General features: G+C 29.7%; 1 protein-coding gene and 1 pseudogene across 1 annotated transcript; both read right to left on the minus strand.

Moving 5' to 3' along the window:
- Window positions 1-635: 635 nt before the first annotated feature.
- Window positions 636-8,220, minus strand: LOC130809757 (transcription factor bHLH91-like). The gene is made up of 4 exons (XM_057675547.1): window positions 8,089-8,220; window positions 5,565-6,502; window positions 3,983-4,429; window positions 636-882 (listed from the first exon to the last, which is right to left on the minus strand). Exons 2-4 carry the CDS (start codon window positions 6,471-6,473, stop codon window positions 769-771), a joined length of 1,470 nt encoding a protein of 489 aa, XP_057531530.1. The 5' UTR covers window positions 6,474-6,502; window positions 8,089-8,220; the 3' UTR covers window positions 636-768.
- A 7,785-nt stretch (window positions 8,221-16,005) lies between these two features.
- LOC130810708 (extensin-2-like) overlaps window positions 16,006-18,374 on the minus strand; it is a 2,373-nt pseudogene continuing 4 nt past the window's right edge.

Here is an 18,374-nt window from a genome sequence, read left to right on the forward strand (position 1 = left end):
TGTTGGTTGTTCATTAAAGAAAAAGTGGATCAATAACCCAATAACCAAGAAAAGAGCTAACTACATTAACGTTTTTATTTTGTCTTAAAAATCAACTTTTCAGCTAGCTTAAAAGCCATTTCAAACACTTTTTTAGTTGTTTGACCAACCAACAAGCAAAAAGAAAACTTAACACCCTTAATATGAATAGCTTTTTTATTAGCTTTTAGCTTTTTAACTTAATTTTCCTAATTAAAAACAAAGAAAAAAACATAATTTTAGTAAATATCTCCATAAATATTGACTTAATAACTAGCAAAGCCACCATTAATTTCAATACCTCAAATCTGTTAGTAAATTATATAGATAAAAGTTTTCATTTTCTTATTTTATAATTTTTTTTATAGTCTCGTGAGATTTAACTTTTTAAACAATTGTTAGTAAATTATTATTTTTTTGCCCACATTTTCTGTTCTATTTCTTAAAATTGTTGTCAACTAAATTGAAATATAAACCGATAATATTACTTTAAAATGCCAGATTAATATGCTTTTCAAATTAAATGCTGGAAATCGAAAGAGCTGAAGAAAATGAAAGCACATCAATATCATAAAATTACAAAGCTAAGAAACTGTTAAAACTGGATTTGTGAGTATATGCTAATATAAACCAAACTAAATCTGTTGCTGAGATAATTATGTCAAGAAAGTTAGTTAGTATCCGCAATTATATTAATTGTTCATAATCACTAATTAATCACTAATTAATCACTAATTAATCACTAATCAGCTAAAAACTAGTAGTGGGTGCAACAGCAACAGAAGCAGCAGCATACTGTTTCTCCACAATTTCAATCAGCTTATTCGCAATCGCACTTGCATAAACTGATGATCCTTCACATATCTGCCAATAAATCAACATAAAAAACATTAATTATCCCAATTCACCAATTAAACCCATCATTATCATCACAAAGTTTATAACATATTTTCGAGGTTCGACAAAGCAGAGCTGGCTCTATAAGGGGCCAATAGGGGCTTGTGCCTCTGGCCCATTCAAAAATATTAGATAAATAATATTTTAATTGTTAATAGTTAGGGCCAAGGTGGAGAAAACATTTTGGAGGCGCTGTTTATTTTTACGTTGTTTTTCAAAATGCGGCCCTTTATTATATTAAAAGATAAATTTTTTCCACTTCAATAAAAATAATTCAATATATAATATATTGTAACATTATATTTTAAAATTACTTCAAACACAAAAAATTTTACAAACAAATCACTGAAAAAGTGTTGCTCATAATTAGGCCTAAATAGACCATTTAATATTGAGGCACTTATTTCTAGAGGCCCTAAGCTGTCGGCTACCTGAAATGGGCTAAGAACCGACCCTAGTTGCAGCCGACCATTTTAGTATATTTAGTAGTTAGGGGTCTATTATTAATGTTTCGTCTCGAGCCTTACAAATCTCAGGGCCGATCTTAAGCTAAGTTGTTGGTTAAGTTGGTTCTTTGCACTAGTGGAAAAAACCTCATTTGCTGCGTGTCATTTGCTGCGATTTTCCTTAGATGCAGCATTAAATAGCAAAAAAAAAAGAAAAAAAAAATATATAGTACAAATGCTGCGGGCTTCCAGATGCCCGCAGCATATAAGCATTATATGCTGTGGTTTTATTGAGCCCGCAACATATAAGTGCTTATATGCTGCGGGCATCTGGTAGCCCGCAGCAAATAGTCAGTCCAAAAAATTTAGAACCCGCGTTTTGACATTCAATTGCTTAAAACCCTTAAATAACTTTCTTCAAAGACCTACGATGACGACTGTCTTCTTCTTCTTCAAGCTCTTCAATTTAAGAAAATTTCTTCAAAAACCCACGAAAAATTTCTTTAAGTTCTTCAAGTTTTTCAAATCATACGACTCTACTGTGTTTTCTCTTCATTTTGTTCATCATCTTCCAAACCCCACGACTTTGTTTAAGTTCTTTAAGTTCCTGTGTTGTTGAAATTTGTTGCTTCAATAACCACACATTGCACAAATTTTCTTCTCCATCTTTGTTTAAGTTTTTCAACCCACCATTGTTGCTTTTCCTTCAAAAGCCACGAAATTGGGGCTAGTCTTATTCTTTTTCAAGGTATAAAATTTTCAATCTTTGTTTAAGTTCTACAAGAATAGCTTCATTGTGTTTTAATAAGGATTTAGTCTTTTTTTATACTAATTTTGATTTTGTTTTTCATTGTAGGTTACGTAATCTTATTGTAGAAACAAAATTATCATATCTCATTACCAAGGTATGTATTTTATATTTGAATGTGAATAATTTACTTATGTATGTACTTGAATATTTGAATGTGAATAATTTTAATTAATTAGGATTTTTAGGGTAGATTGAATGTGAATATTTACTTATGTATATATGTAGTTGTATATTTGAATGTGAATAATTACTTATGTATGAGGTATCAATGGTTCAATGGGTAGTTGTTCTTGTAAACGACATCATGTAAGATTATAATCATGTAATTTAATTATCAATCTTTATTTGGTGATGATAATTTTTGCTGGTATTAAACCTACTTTGCTTTATTATTTGTGTGAAGTAGAAATTTGGAAGTAGGATAGTGACTTTTACTTATCGAAAATCGGCTAAGAAACTGAAGAGATTTAAAGAACCTCAGATTGAAATGAGATTTATATACATTACTTATAAAATACAAGAATATATCTTTTAGCTAATGAACAATTCTTTTAGCTTCAATCAGGTTCAAAAGGTTTTTTGCTTTTGTGTCATTATTTTTATGTTATAAAGCTTTAAGATTGAACGTGATGTTTGTGAATGATCAAGTTCCCAACTCTTATGATTGTACTTCTAGAATATTATGTAGAATGTGTGAAAAGAGGAGATTACATGGAAGTTACAGACTATAGTGCTGACATCAGGGAGCAAATTTAGAAAGTTGCTTATGTCAATTTGTGTTTTAATATAATTGGTCAAATTCTCATTAGCCTTGTAATGAGCCCTACAAAGGTATTTCCCATTTCATTTTAACTGTATAATGAGGATTTTCCTTGGTTATTGATTGTTGATAATATATTATTCTTTTTCTATTTTTAGGATTAAGTTGGTATTCTAATGTACTTCTAGGATGTTAATTAATTATGCTTTTGGATGAGTTTAATGCTTATTTGTGTTTCGTTGGATTTGCCGATTGATAGTTTGCCATGTCGATGTTTATTCGAAAGACAAAAATTCTCAACTCGAATCCACTATTCACTTTCGCAAGCTGCTTTCTATATGAAACATGTAGGATTGAATCTCAAAAACCGAGAGCTTTTGATGTGTGACACTCTTTTTGGAGTCAAGTATTCATTATTTTTATGACTAGAGTAAGTTTAAAAGTAATTGTGTCAAGTTTAAAAGCACCTTTTGATTTATTAGGACTTTAATTTGTATATGTACATATTATTATATTATACATACGATCGAGAGTTTACAAAGAGATTATTGGTGATTATTAGTGTTAATTGATGATTATCATTGTTTATTACATTGTACATTATTGGATTATTTAATAGTATTAAATGAAAAAAAAGGCTATTTTTTGCTTCGGGCTTCTTAAAAATCGCAGCCCGCAGCATATAGTGTATCACTATATGCTGCGGTTTTTTAAGATGCCCGCAGCAAATAAGCTTTTTTCTGCTGCGGTTTTAAACCTAAGCATTTAAAATAGGCCATTTGCTGCTATCAATATTGCTGCGGGCCAAAACCGCAGCATATTATGGCCAAAAAACCGCAGCAAACAAAGTTTTTTCCACTAATGTTGATATGATATCAGAAGCCAACATGACAGAAGGGATACTTATTTAAATCTCATTCACCTCTCATTTTAAGTGAAATTTCTAACCCAAAAGGCTTAATTTCATGTAAGGAAAGCGTGATAGAATCGTGAAGTCAGGATATATTATATACTCTATCAGATTATACAAAATAATTATAAAATGTTCACCTTAGAATTAAAGAGGTAGCTGTAATAGTCCCCAACATGGCCTCCAGCGACATGGCGCAAATCCAACTGAAGATCATCAAGAGTTCTTGACACAGAAAGCAAACAATTGATCTTTTTACGCTGCACAAGCTTAATAGTAACATCATCATCCACAATTCTAACATCTACTTCTGTATCCTTGCACTTCCTTTGAATCCATGAACTTCTTAGTTGGATAGCTGTTGACCCGTTAAACTCCTCATCCGGGTCGGGTTTTACCACTGTATCGGCGCCGTTCCCCGGCTGGTCCCCACCACCACTAGGGGTGTCTTGATCATCAGTATTGTGCCTTTTGATTCTTTCCTTTGACATCCTTTTTTTCTCAACTAAGAGTTTTAGTTCTCCTACTGTTCTTTTTAGCTCATTTATGTGGTTTATTGCATCCCACACTATTGAAGCTCTATCCCCCTTCATCAATTTAAATAACTTTTTAAATTTGTTTTTCACAAGACAATGGTATAGAAGAGGTTTAATTTCACTTCTTGTTTAAGAAATAAACTTTAAATTTTTATTGTCCATGAGACAATGATACAAAAATTCAATCAATCATTGTGATTTTTAAATAATAGAATAATAATAATAATAAAATAAATAAAATCAAAAAAGTTAAATTAAAATCACAAAACTTCAACCCAATCAAATCTTACCATATAAGGATGATTTGATTTCATAAATCACTGTTATTTACTAAAACCTCTTTAACAATGATATAGATCAAATTTAATTTCAAAGTCTTCACAAACAAAAGAATAATACTTTTTTTGAAAAAAATCAAACAACAATACTTCCTCTGTTCTGAAATATCGTTCGGGCTGATTTTATATGTTGCGGCTAATGTGTAAGAAAAAATATAGTCAAATGGAATCTTGTTTAAATCGTCTAATTGCGTATTTTCTTCACACCTAGTCTCTTGAGAGACGTATCATAGGCCCAACCAATTAAAGTTTAATGTCTACTTACTGTATTTTTAGTGTCTACTTTCAATATCTTAAATGTCTACTTAATCATTTTTAATGCCTACTTATAATATTTTAAATAATATATAATGGGCCAAATTAATTAGAGATGGTCTCTCAAAGAGACCATCTCTAATAAGATTTTGTGTTTTCTTAATATTAACTTTTTAAAATTTTTATATGTGTAAAGTTTAATATATAAATGATTAAAATAACATATTAGATTGCATAAAAATCAAATGTAGCAAATAAAATGAAACGAAGGAACTCCACATATTAAATACCAATTCCGATTTCCAAGGCAAGAAGACGCCATAATAATATATTATTACTTAGACCTTGTTAAGTTTACCTTACAAAAATAAGTAATCAATAAAAATCAATTATAATCATTAAAATCAATCGTAAACGAATCAGTTTTAATTAAAATCAATTATAATTATAACTAAAAATCAGTAATAATTAATAAAAATCAATTTTAATCGGTAAAACTAATTAAAAATGAATTGAATTAAACATAATCTTAATAAAATGGCATATAATTAAACAATGTTATGATCAATAGTAAGAATATGATAATCATATACCTTGGTTTGATTGGGAACAAGGCTCCTAAGAAGTTGATATTTGTCATTAAAATTTTGTCTTCTTTGTCTTTCAGTGACAAAATTTTTAGGGCATTTACCCACTTTACCATCATCTTTACTAAACTCAAAAACTCCATTACCATGAATAAGATGATCACCATTATCTTGATAAATTCCACCAATTCCATTCATAGTATTCCCTTCATCCAACCCACCAAACAAAGAATTTCCATTCCCATTCCCGCTCCCATTTCCATTCCCATCATTTCCTCTTCCATTCCCATACCCATGAGGAACAAACATAAGGTCCCTCAAAGAAGGGGAAGGTTGAGGTGGCAAGTTAAGATGAAACAAAGGGTCATACGATAAACCAGCTACATTTGTTGGGTCATAAAATATGGTTGATGATCCATTTTCAGATGGATTATCCACCATCATACCCGGGTTAAACTCTCCTAGAAAGCCAAGTGCAGAACCCGGCGGCGGCGAAGAAGATGGCTTCTCAAAAGAAAGAGATTGAGTTTGTGGAAGAGATGAAGATGCAAATGAACATCTTGGTAGATGAAGAAGTGTTAGAAGATCTGTTGTGGGTTGCAAATTTTCATCAAAATGGGTATAGCCCATATCTTGATTTTGGGTCATATGGTTCAAATTTGTAGGATTAACCCATGATGAATTTGTATTGATCAAATTATTAGGGTTTTGAAATTCAACTGAGGCATCAGATTCTTGAGGTTGTTGGTAATGGTGGTTATTCATGTGACTTTGTGGGTTTGTATCATGGGAAGAAAACCCATTATTATGATTTGAAGGACCATTTCCATTAACAGTAGAAATTGGAGGTGATTCAGGTTGTTCAGGAATGTTGTTGGGATCAAAACAAACATCTTCTGTCTGATTTTCATACATTTTTTCTCTTCTTTTGTGGGCCTTTGTCTCTGCATAGGAGTAGTTGTTTGTTTCTTTAGTAAGGCCATAAAATGTACTCTATACAAAATCTCTAAATTTTTTTTTATATTATATTAGTGTAGAAACCCGTACAATGTATGGTTTTTTAGCATTGACATACATAAACACATGATATTAAAAAACTAAAGCCAACAATAATATGTAGTAAAAACTCTCAATTTTGATTGTTACATGTATAAATTAACTATGTAATTTTGGAAATTGTCAACAATATACTCCCTCCATTTTCTAATGCTCTTTCCATTTGCAATATTCCACCTTATGGGGAGAGAAATTTAATTAATGTTTCTGACATATATTTAAAAGATAAAATATATCCATATGAGATCTCGTTAGATTCGTCTCACTATATACTTTTTTTATTATATATTTTTCATAATTTTTTATTATGTGTATTAAGAGATAATGAGATTTAAAATTTACATTGAAAATTGTGCAAAAAGTAAATGGAAAGAACAAAAAGAAACGAAGGGAGTATTATTCAGTGTATTATATATTATAATTCACTCAATTTAACTATAAATAAAAATACTAGTCAAAAATAATTCAATGATAGAGATATTTATTAAGATCAAATGATATGTCATTTTTCTTTAGCCAATAAATGAGTTTCATTTGGCAAATTCTATTTAGTTGTGACACTTCAAATTTTTTAGGCTTTTTAGTATAATGCATTATGCTAGTCAAATATACTTTAATGGTAGAGATATTGATCAAGATCAAATGCCATGTCATTTTTCTTTAACTAATAAATGAGTTCCAATTGGCAAATTCCATTTAGATTTGACACTTGAAAATTTTCAAACTTTTTAGTATAATATATGATATGATGTTACGCCAAGGTACAGGTGTTCAAAACAGATTCGTAACCCGATATTTACACGACTTCGGTACAGAATTCGACTACAAAATGAATTTAAAATAATGTAAAAATCAATGTTGACGCAAGACCTGAGTTTTAACCCACCCGAAACACGTGATCCGCAATTGACCTGATGATCCGAATTAAAATGAACACCTCTACGCCGAGGGAAAAAATAGAAAAGTTAAATGAGAATCGAATCCAAGACTACATTTAAAATAGTAAAACTTGTTGCAATATAGAAAATTTAAAAGGACAAAACAATTTATTATTTTCTCCTAATAAGTTTGCTATCCATAATTATATTTTCCCAATTACATAACATTGTACATGATAGATAGAGTATATGATATGAAGACAAAAGAAAGAAGTAATGTTCCTACATCCTCAACTATTTGCTCAATTAGACTTGAGATCTTTATAGAAAGTTTGAGGCAAACATTTGGGTTTAAAGATAATACTTTTCTCCCATATGTAAAAAAACAAATCACACTTCCTTCATTTTAAAGATATGTTTCATCTTTTTATTCAATTATTTTGATGAAATCAAAACATATTTTTAGGACAAAAGTAGTATTAAAAAAAAAACAAAATCATTATAAAATTATTTTGATTTGAGAAGTTAAGAGGGAATGAAAACATGGGAATGTTAACTAAAATGAAATTGAAGAGTTGGTAGATTTAAAAGATTACCTTTTATGGGTTGTTCTAAATGTGCAAAATTGATGAATGGATGTAGGAATGATGAGAGTTAATGGAGGATACAACTTTGGGAGTGATATATAAAAGAAAGAAAAGAGAGAGAATGGAAGAGGGTTTTGTCTTGGTGTTAGGAAGAGGGAATATGAGTAAAGGGGAAGGTAAAGGAAGGTTTTTTATACTTCGTAGAAAAGGGAGATTTGGAAGAGTTTGTTTTTGTTTTTATTTTGTTATTTTTGAGTGATTGGTTAGTTGAACCTTATTGAAAAATGTCAACAAAGTTTTTGTTACTTTTGATTGAAACTTGTATAATGTACAAATTTATATATTAAAAAATACGAAAAATTACTTTAAACAATCTAATTTTTATATTATTTTTCTAACAATAATTCCACCTATTGATTAACTATGAATAATCCCAATTTTGAAGGGTATTTTCCTAAAGTAAACCTGATAACCTGATAACTTGTTATAGCAACTTTTATTTTTTTAAAAAAGATAAATTAAAATAAAATATAAAAAAATATAAAAAAATGTTGAAAAAAATTCTGATTAATTTTATAATTCAGAATTTTTTATGTAAATTTTCAAAAATTTTCTCAAATTTTACATTAATTTTTAATTTACTTTTTTGATGAATTATGTACTATAGCACGTTATCGGGTAACCTAAATATACTATAGTCAAAATCTCTTAAAGTTGGGATTATTCATGGTTAATAAGTGGGATTATTGAAGGAAAATTATGAAAATGTTGAATTATTCTAAGTAATTTTTCCTAAAGAATAATTCTAAATAATAATACATGAATTTTTTTGTTATCGAATACTTGAATTTTTTTCATTTAAAGGAACATATTAAATTCTAAGTTAGGTAAATAGAATTACTATAATAAATCATTTAAATACTTTACCTAATTTAGCTCCAATTTTAAACAAAAAATATCAGATTCTAAATTAGCTAAATATTGTCAATATAATCGACTATCATCTACTAAAATAATTTCATTTACCAAGGCTCTTGAAAGATGACATTTGTCATTTTTCAACATTTTTATTAGTATGTATGATATGATATGATACGGGTGTTTAGTAAACGGTTTATAGCTGGTACTTGATAGTCAATTACAATGATTGATTTGACCAGCTGATTTTATCAACTGCTGATCAATTGATTTACCAAATATTAGTATCAGATAGTTTGACCACTGAACTCTCTATTTATATTAAAATATACTAAACTTGCCCAATAAATAATTTTACCAAACACCCCTATAAATTCTATTAATTTATAACTAATAAAGTGTTTATAAATAAATAATTTTTGATAAGTTGGTTTCAAGTGTCTTTGAGTCAGGATTTGATTTATTACAGTAGAACATCTTTTCATTGAGCTAGTCTGAATGGTATTAGGTTAGTCAATTGTACTCATTTGATTAAGTCTGATCTGGCCGATGATTATTCTTATTCTTATTCTTATTTTGCAAAAAACGAACACATATTATAATATTTTAAGCATAAAATTGTTTTGGATTAGTTTCTAGATACATAAAATTTTGGCCATATATTTTAAATTGGTTACTTTATCCATTATAATTTGGGCATATATAGTGTACGTTCTATTTTCTTTATGGGTTGACTTGTGTACAATTCAACCATTCAAAGCGAGGGTGCGGCAAAAATTGGAAATAGTAGGGAAAAATTTCTTTTAGGTGTTTTAAGTATTAATAACACATCTTAGATAAAAGTATTTATAACACAATTTATACGTCTCAATACTTAATTAGAGATAGTTATGGATCGAGTGTACACCATAGGGCTCCAAATTGATTATAAATGGATATTGACCTATTTGTTCTTACTATATACTTCCTCCTTTCAAAATACTTTCACCATACACATTTTTCGCAATCCAATGCATTTGTCGAATCATTTATACTTAGAGTTATACATAACTAAAAATTATAAAAATTTGATACTATGAAAATACATAACGAGACAAATAAAACAAGATCTCACATGACTATGCTTTTTTCTCGTGTAATAGCCGAAATATGTAAACTATCATATAATGATAAATAGTACAAATTGCAAACATTGATTTGATGCAAATAATATAAAACGGAGGAAATATCATATTTACAATTTTATGGTCCGTCTAAAGATCATGCATATATATACCAATCTTACACTCCTATATTTTCATATATTTCAAGAAACTATCATTTTGAATTTTGATATAATAAAGTAGAAGAAAGTAACATATGAGGCATTGTGTTACACAAGGCACCAACCTTAAAAATTATCAAAAATAATTCAACTTTTTATATATTTGTTCTAAATAATTTTACTTTTGAAATATGATCTAATAATTCAACTATTGTTATAGATTTGCTCCCATTATACCTAGTAATTGATTCACCATAACCTCATTTTTGAACCACCACAAATCCAACCCTTCTTGTGCCAAACTAGGTATGTCGGAGCAAATGCATATTAAAGATGAGATTATTCATAGCAAATAAGTGAAATATTAGATTATTTTTGATAAATTTTCCTTTATTTAAATTAATTAATTTGACAATTGATTTGAGTAATTAGTTTGACAATATTATTGTTGTATTGATATGGGAGGAGCATAAAAAATAATTAGCCCATTTGTCTCAAATACAATTGATGAAAAAATTAAGAAAAGCGAGTAAAATGTTATTTTATGAAAAAAATAAAAGCAATATGTAGACGAAACGTAAAAATAAATTAAAATGTATAGATAGAGAATTAAAAAACTGGAATTCCTAATCAAATATCGTGATTTGTAAATTATCACAAAAAGACAAAACAAATAAATACTAATAAAGTAAACAAAACAAAAGCAATTATTTAAAATCCTGAAAGCTTCACCCTATCAAATTCATCCACGTATGGGTAATTGCCGATATTACAAATCACCGTTATTTACTTAGACTGCCTGACTGCCTCTAAAATAATACTATTCCTTCCTGTTCAGCCTACTTGTCCCATTTACCTTTTTTCACACATGACGAGACACTATTTTTTAATTTTTAATATCTTTAATTGTGCATGATTAAAAGTTATAAAAATTTGATATTAATAATCTTTGCACTGAGACGATCAAAGCAAGATTTCGCTTGATTATATTTTAAATTATAGATTAAGAACAAAACAAAAATTAAGAGTGATTAGTCAATAGTAACCAAAAAGTAAATTGGACAAGTAAAAAGAATAAAAGGGATCACCATTATACTTAAAAAAATAAAAAAAGGAAAAAATTTGATTGACATATAGAGTATCAACATAGGGATGGACGCCTGCTAATGAGATTCCTTTTGTTTAAGAGTGATTAGTGAATAGTAACCAATTAGGGTCGGAATAAAATTATATACGAGTTTTACCTCGTATCCGTCTTAGTTAGGGGCGGAATAAAGATTTAGAAGAACTTATTTATTTTTACATGGCTTTTTGAAAATCAATAGATAAAAGTTTTTCCAATTTAAGAAAAATAATTTAAGACAAAATGTATAACATTAAATTTTAAAATTACTGTTAAAGCAAGTGTCAATAATCTTAGTGATGACGTTAACTTTAAACATATAATCGAACATGCTTTGTCCTGTACTTTGGAGAGGGTCGATAAAGATGTGTCGGATATGAGTGGTTTAAGGTTTGGAACGGTTGATGAGAGTTGCTTGATCAAAGCAACAAGAAAAGAAGCAAACTGTGAGTGGCTCGACCAGGTGCTCAATCGAGCAATACCTAGCTCGACCGGTCGAGCGATGTTAGCTCGGTCGAGTAGAATGTTCAGAACAAGTTAGTAGCTTCACTGGAAGCTCGCTCGACCGAGCGAGGTAGTGGCTCGGTCGAGCGGTAGTTGAACATACTACATTGGATCCTGTTTTTGGTCAGAATGTGTTGTGATTATGCAATAATGTGGTGCATTACTCTAATGTTTATTGTAATGTTTATTGTCATAGTTATTTGGACCGTTAAAGGGTGTTTTATGGTGAGTAATAGAAAGGTTCTAAAAATGATATTCACCTTTCACTATAAAAGGGAGTATCATCATCACAAACACACATATTGTGAGGGCTATTGCATTGTCAGAAACTTGAGAGTGTTCTTATTTTGCTTTAGTATTTGTGATCTTGAGAGATTAATTGTTCTCAAGAGAAGGAGGGTTTATTATACTTGTAATTGTTGAATTCAATATAATAAAGTACATTTGAGGGGGAGGTATCCAAGATACCTCATATACACTTGTGTTCATATTTTGCATTATAATTTTCATTTTTTTTTCATTGTTAAACCTCTTTGAGACTTTCATTTTCAATTACTTTAAATATAAAAAAAAGTTCACAAATAAATCACTTAAAAAATGCTGCTCAAAACTAAACATGAATAACACCATTTAATATTTAAGTCTTCTTATTTTTGGGGCCTTAGGCGGTCGGCTACCTCGTATATGCCAAGAATCGACCATAGATATAAGTTTCAAATGTAGAGGGTGAATATGAGTATTAGGTCTTACTCATGGGTAGTGGGTAGGTGGCGAATATTAGGTGTTACTCGCTCTATATCCACCTTTTTCGCCCGTACCATATCTACAAGCTAAAGTGAAGTACTTGATATGAATTTTGTGTATTTTTATTAAAAAATTTTGACAAAATATTAAGGATATGACTTTTATTATATTTGATTGTATGTTTTAAATAACATTTAGGTAGACAATTAAATTTGTAAAGAATTGCAATTTTATGTAGCATATGGCGCGAACTTGAAGTACTGAATGTGAGGCAAGTATAATGCAAGTGTATTCATGATAGATATATCCAATTGATCATAATGGGTGAAAATAATTTTAAACATATATTTTGATGGATAGACGTAAATATAAAAATTTACCTGTCAGGCCGCCATAAATAATAGATATGTGGTGAATATGAATTTAAATGAGTCATAGAAATGAAGAAGAATATACCGCACCCCTTGCACAATTTATCAAACTTAGAGCCATCCACTCAAATTTAAAATAGAAATTCTTAGTTAATAAAAGTAATTTATAAATCACTATAAATCATAAAAAAAAAAAACCAAAGAAAATAAACAAAATATAAAATGATAAAATAAAATATCAAAATTTCTCCTCTATCAAATCATATCACATAAAGGTGATTTATTAAGTTAATGAATAACCGTGATCTACCTAGATAAACACAATTTGAAAAAAAGAATAGTCTTTGGTGTCATTTCAATGTCGTTCTTTATCATATTTTTTTAACGTGTTACTTTTATTTGGTTATAAATTATTATATGAAAATATTTCTACTATTTGTTTCTTTCACATATTTCAATTCCATTTTAAAAGCATCCACACAATTTAAATGACCTTATCATTTCTTAATTTTGTGTAATATAAAATAGTGTCAATTTCTTAGGAACAAGGAAAGTTAATTTTATCAGAAGTTAAGAAAAATTTTCATATGAAAGCAATAATAAAATAGATAATAGAGATATTAAATAATAGGAAATTACTTAGAATAATCTAACATTTTTATAATTTTCTTATAATAATTTCAGCTATTGATTAACAATACATAATTTCAACTTCAAGGTTTATTTTCCTAAAGTAAACTTAGATAATCTGATGATCTGTTATAGTAGTTAATTCACCAAAAAATAAACTGAAAAATAATGTAAAATTGGAGAAAAATTTTAAAAAATCACAAAATTACTTTTAAATGATCACAATTTTTTTCAATAAGCACTATTTCACTACATGGAGGCAAAAGGGTTATTTTGTTAATTACCTGCAATTTCTTAGCATACATCATATGCGTAAAAAATACATGGAGAATCTTTTAATTTGCGCTATGACTGATTTATGCTGATTGAAATTAAATATATTTATTTTCAGATTAACAAATAAAATAAGATAAAAATAAAGAATGCTTTATTGCACAATAAAATGTAGGATTGTTAAAGTTTAACTAAGATTCTATTAACAAAATCAACCACCCATTCGTTATCTTTTTTGTTTTCACTTTTAAGTTATTTTGAGAACTAAAAGTTAAAAATAAGATACCAAAAAAAATGTTATTCACATTGTAGTTAGTTTTGAAAATCATATGTTTTTAATAAATTTAACTAATTTTTTTATATATTATTAAATATATATCAAATTTCAATGGCTTTGAAAAAAAAATACCACAATAATAACACTGTAATCTGTCTTGTTGAATGTCTAAAAAAAAACACTTTATTTCAGGGGTTACATCTTGTTGAATGTCTCACTATGCAATATGGATCAAAGGATTCGTCACATGTCTCACCTTAGCCCATTCGTATGTACACACCGGACATCCTTGTGCTTGAGCCCACAAACCCACGGGTCAAGAGCGTTGAGTTGCACATATTCTTGGTGAGGTTCATTGTTTTCCAAAATGATATGGTTAGTAGGAGGAATAACCCACCCAATATATATGCAAGTCAACAGCCCACTATTTTATCGATATGGAACCTTGTCTCACATGTAAAGTATTTTGAAGCATTCACATGTAAAGTATTTTGAAGCAATTTCTTTATCTATAGGTAATAGGAGAGTTATTTATTGACTTATTTTTATTTATTTATTGTGTTTTTATTGCTTTTATCGTGAAAGTTTGAAGTTACAATTTTAATTGTATGGTAAAAGTTAGCGTTCATTAATATATTTTGATTCTTGAATGTTACTTATTAATTTTGCATCGATAAAAAATTGTATTAAATTTAGTTTTGTATGAAACTATAGCGGATAAAAAATCAACTCATTAAAAAGTTATATATCAAGAAAAATAATGTGAAATATATATGCAGACGTGCCAGACTATCTACAAGACTACACAATTGTGATTTTAAAATTTTAATTTTATTTGATTTCAATTAATATATATTAGTTTATTATTAATTCTAATGTAGATGTTTTATGATATTTTTACCAATAAATTAAATTTAAATAGATTAACAAGAACTACACGCAAATTGGCAGCCTAAACTAACTACTCTTCAAAGAATGAAATAATATTTATTTAATGAATTAATTGTCTCTCTCTTTGAGTAGGTGAAAGGGAAAGTGTAGTACTCAAAAGAAATTTAATCAAGTGGGTTAGTTTTGGATTTTGTTATTATAAAAATATGATCATCAACTCTTCATGACTTGTTGAGATTATGGAAAAATATCTTTAGATATATAGAATTTTGTGAACAAACTGTAGAAGTACGGATGTATATAAAAACATATCACTAATTGAGATTATTAAATTAACCGTAATAACGAGTAATAAAATACATTGAATTATTAAGGATATCAGGATATTAAAATGTGGATAATTTTAAATTATTTTGATAATTACACTCAAACACATAATTTTTTTAATACATCAACTTTTAATTAAAATTATTATGAAATTTAATTAAGTGGGTTAATTTTCACATAAAACCCATATCAACACAAGTTTTGGCTCCAATTAATATCCAAAAGTCTCTAGGTCAAGTATATATTTTCATTTATATTCAATATATGGATATATTTGGACTTTTTTGATATAATTGTAGATCTAAGAGAATACAAGTGGTACATAGTATGTGGGGGAGTATTATGTATATAAACATAATGAATTCACCATAATTGCATTTGGAGAACATAAATGAAAACGAATCATAAAAAAAGGTTAATAATCCATTCATTATATTTGAGAGCAATGTATTTCCAATTTAAATATATTAGAGTCATCACTATTACAAAAATATATATTGTATATATTGAAACAAATCATAAATTGGAAAACAAAAAAAATTGTGGTTCACTTGAAGACAGATTATGGAATAGAAAATATATGATTAATTATCTCTTGTTTAGATTAATAGCCGGTAATAATCTTGGCTTCAACAGAAGGTTTGTACTCAGTAGATGGATTATAAGCTGGGGAATAGTTAATTGGAGATGGTGAATAGTTTAGAGATGGTGTATAGACTGACTTTTCATTGTAATATGGTGAAGGGGTGTAAAATGGCTTTTTGTAGATAAGTCATGGAGAGTAGTATGTGGATTCATAGGAAGGGGATGGAGAGTAATTTGAAGACTTGTAAACAGAAGATGGTGAATATATTGGTGATGGAGTGTAGACAGAATTTTCATAGTTAGATGGAATATAAGACGGTGAAGGAGTGTATAATGATTTATTGTAGATAGGAGATGGGGAGTAGTAAGGCGACTCATAAGAAGAGGATGGAGTGTGATAAGGAGATTTGTAAACTGGGGATGGGGAATACGTTGATGATGGGGTGTAAAAAGGTTTTTCATAGTTAGATGGAATGTAAGATGGTGAAGGAGTGTATAATGGTTTCTTGTAAATAGGAGATGGGGAGTAGTAAGGCGACTCATAAGATGATGGGGTGTAATAAGGAGATTTGTAAACCGGAGATGGTGAATATATTGGTGATGGGGTGTACACAGGCTTTTGGTCGTAAGATGTTGAGACAACTAAAGATGGAGTGTAAATGGATTTCTTGTATACAGGTGATGGGGAGTAGTAAGGTGACACATAAGAAGGGAATGGAGAATAATAGGGAGACTTGTAAATAGGGGATGGTGAATATGTTGGGGAAGAAGTATACACATTCCTTTTGTCATAAGTTGACGATGGAGTGTAGGTTGTAGATGGAGTGTATACAGGTTTCTTGTAAATTGGTGATGGGGTAATAAGGGGCTTCATACGAGGTGGACGGCGGGTAGTAGGGAGACTTGTAAGTAGGGGATGGTGAATATGTTGGTGAAGAAGTGTAAACATTTCTTTCGTAGTAAGAAGTCGTGGGTGTATAAGTTGGCGATTGAGTGTAAACTTTTTCATTGTTGGCAGGTGAGGGAGAATAGTATGGGGATGCATAAGATGGGGTTGGGGATGGGGATGGAGACTTGTAAACAAATGATGGGGAGTAGTAAGGTGACTGGTAAATTGGTGATGGAGAGTAATACGGAGTGTTATAAATTGGGGATGGGGAGTGGTAATGAGTCTTGTAAACAAGAGATGGAGATAGTATGGAGATTTGTAAATTAGGGATGGTGAGTAGTCTGGACTTTTGTATGCTGGAGATGGAGAATAGTATGGAGTCTTGTAGCTTGATGGAGTGTAGTATGGAGATCTATAAATAGAGATGAAGTGTAGTATGGAGATTTATAAACTGGGGATGGGGAGTAGTACGGAGTCACGTACACAAAAGATGGTGAGTAGTTTGGTGATGGAGAGTAATCTAGTGATTTGTATCCAGATAATGGAGAATAGTTTGGTGACTTGTATACGGGGGATGGAGAGTAAACAGGTGTTGGGTATACAGAAGATGGAGAGTAAACAGGTTTTGAATATACAGGAGAAGGAGAGTAAACGGGTGTCTTGTAAACAAGGGGATGAAGAGTAAACTGGTGTCTTGTATTTAGAAGAGGGAGTATATGTTGGTGACTCATACTTGGAAGATGGTGAGTATTCAGGTGATTTGTGTAATGGAGATGGTGAATAGTATGGTGACTTTTTCATAGGAGATGGTGAGTAGTAAAGAGTTTTGTAATCAGAAGATGGAGAATATGTTGGTGAATTGTATTCAGCGGAGGGAGAGTAGTCAGGTGATTTGTACACAAGAGAAGGAGAATAGTTTGAAGATTTGTAAACGGGATATGGAGAGTAGTCAGGAGTCTTATAATTTGAAGATGGAGAGTATATTGGCGACTTGTATTCAGAGGATGGTGAGTACTCTGGTGATTTGTACACAGGATATGGAGAATAGTATGGTGACTTGTACATAGGAGATAAAGAGTACTCAGGAGTCTTGTAATTTGATGATGGAGAGTATGTTGGTGACTTATCCTTGAGGGATAGTGAATATTCTGGTGATACATATACTGGAGAAGGAGAATAGTATTGGGACGCATCCACTGAAAATACTGAGTTATCTAAGGTCTTGTAAACTGAAGGTGATGAGTATTCTGGAGATTTATATTCAGAAGATGGTGAGTAGGTTGGAGATTTGTATTCATGTGATGGGATATAGTTTGGTGATTTATATTCTGAAGAAGGAGAGTATTCAGGAGATGGTGAATAGTTTGAAGATTTGTATTAAGAAGATGGAGAATAAGATGGACTATTATATGACGATGATGGAGTGTAGGCATTATTGGCCGACGCTACAACCATTATTAAGAATAGAAGTAAGGAGCTTATAAAAGGATTGTTGAGAG

This window comes from Amaranthus tricolor, chromosome 4 (genome assembly GCF_026212465.1).
Source record: "Amaranthus tricolor cultivar Red isolate AtriRed21 chromosome 4, ASM2621246v1, whole genome shotgun sequence".
In the NCBI taxonomy this organism is placed as follows: domain Eukaryota; kingdom Viridiplantae; phylum Streptophyta; class Magnoliopsida; order Caryophyllales; family Amaranthaceae; genus Amaranthus; species Amaranthus tricolor.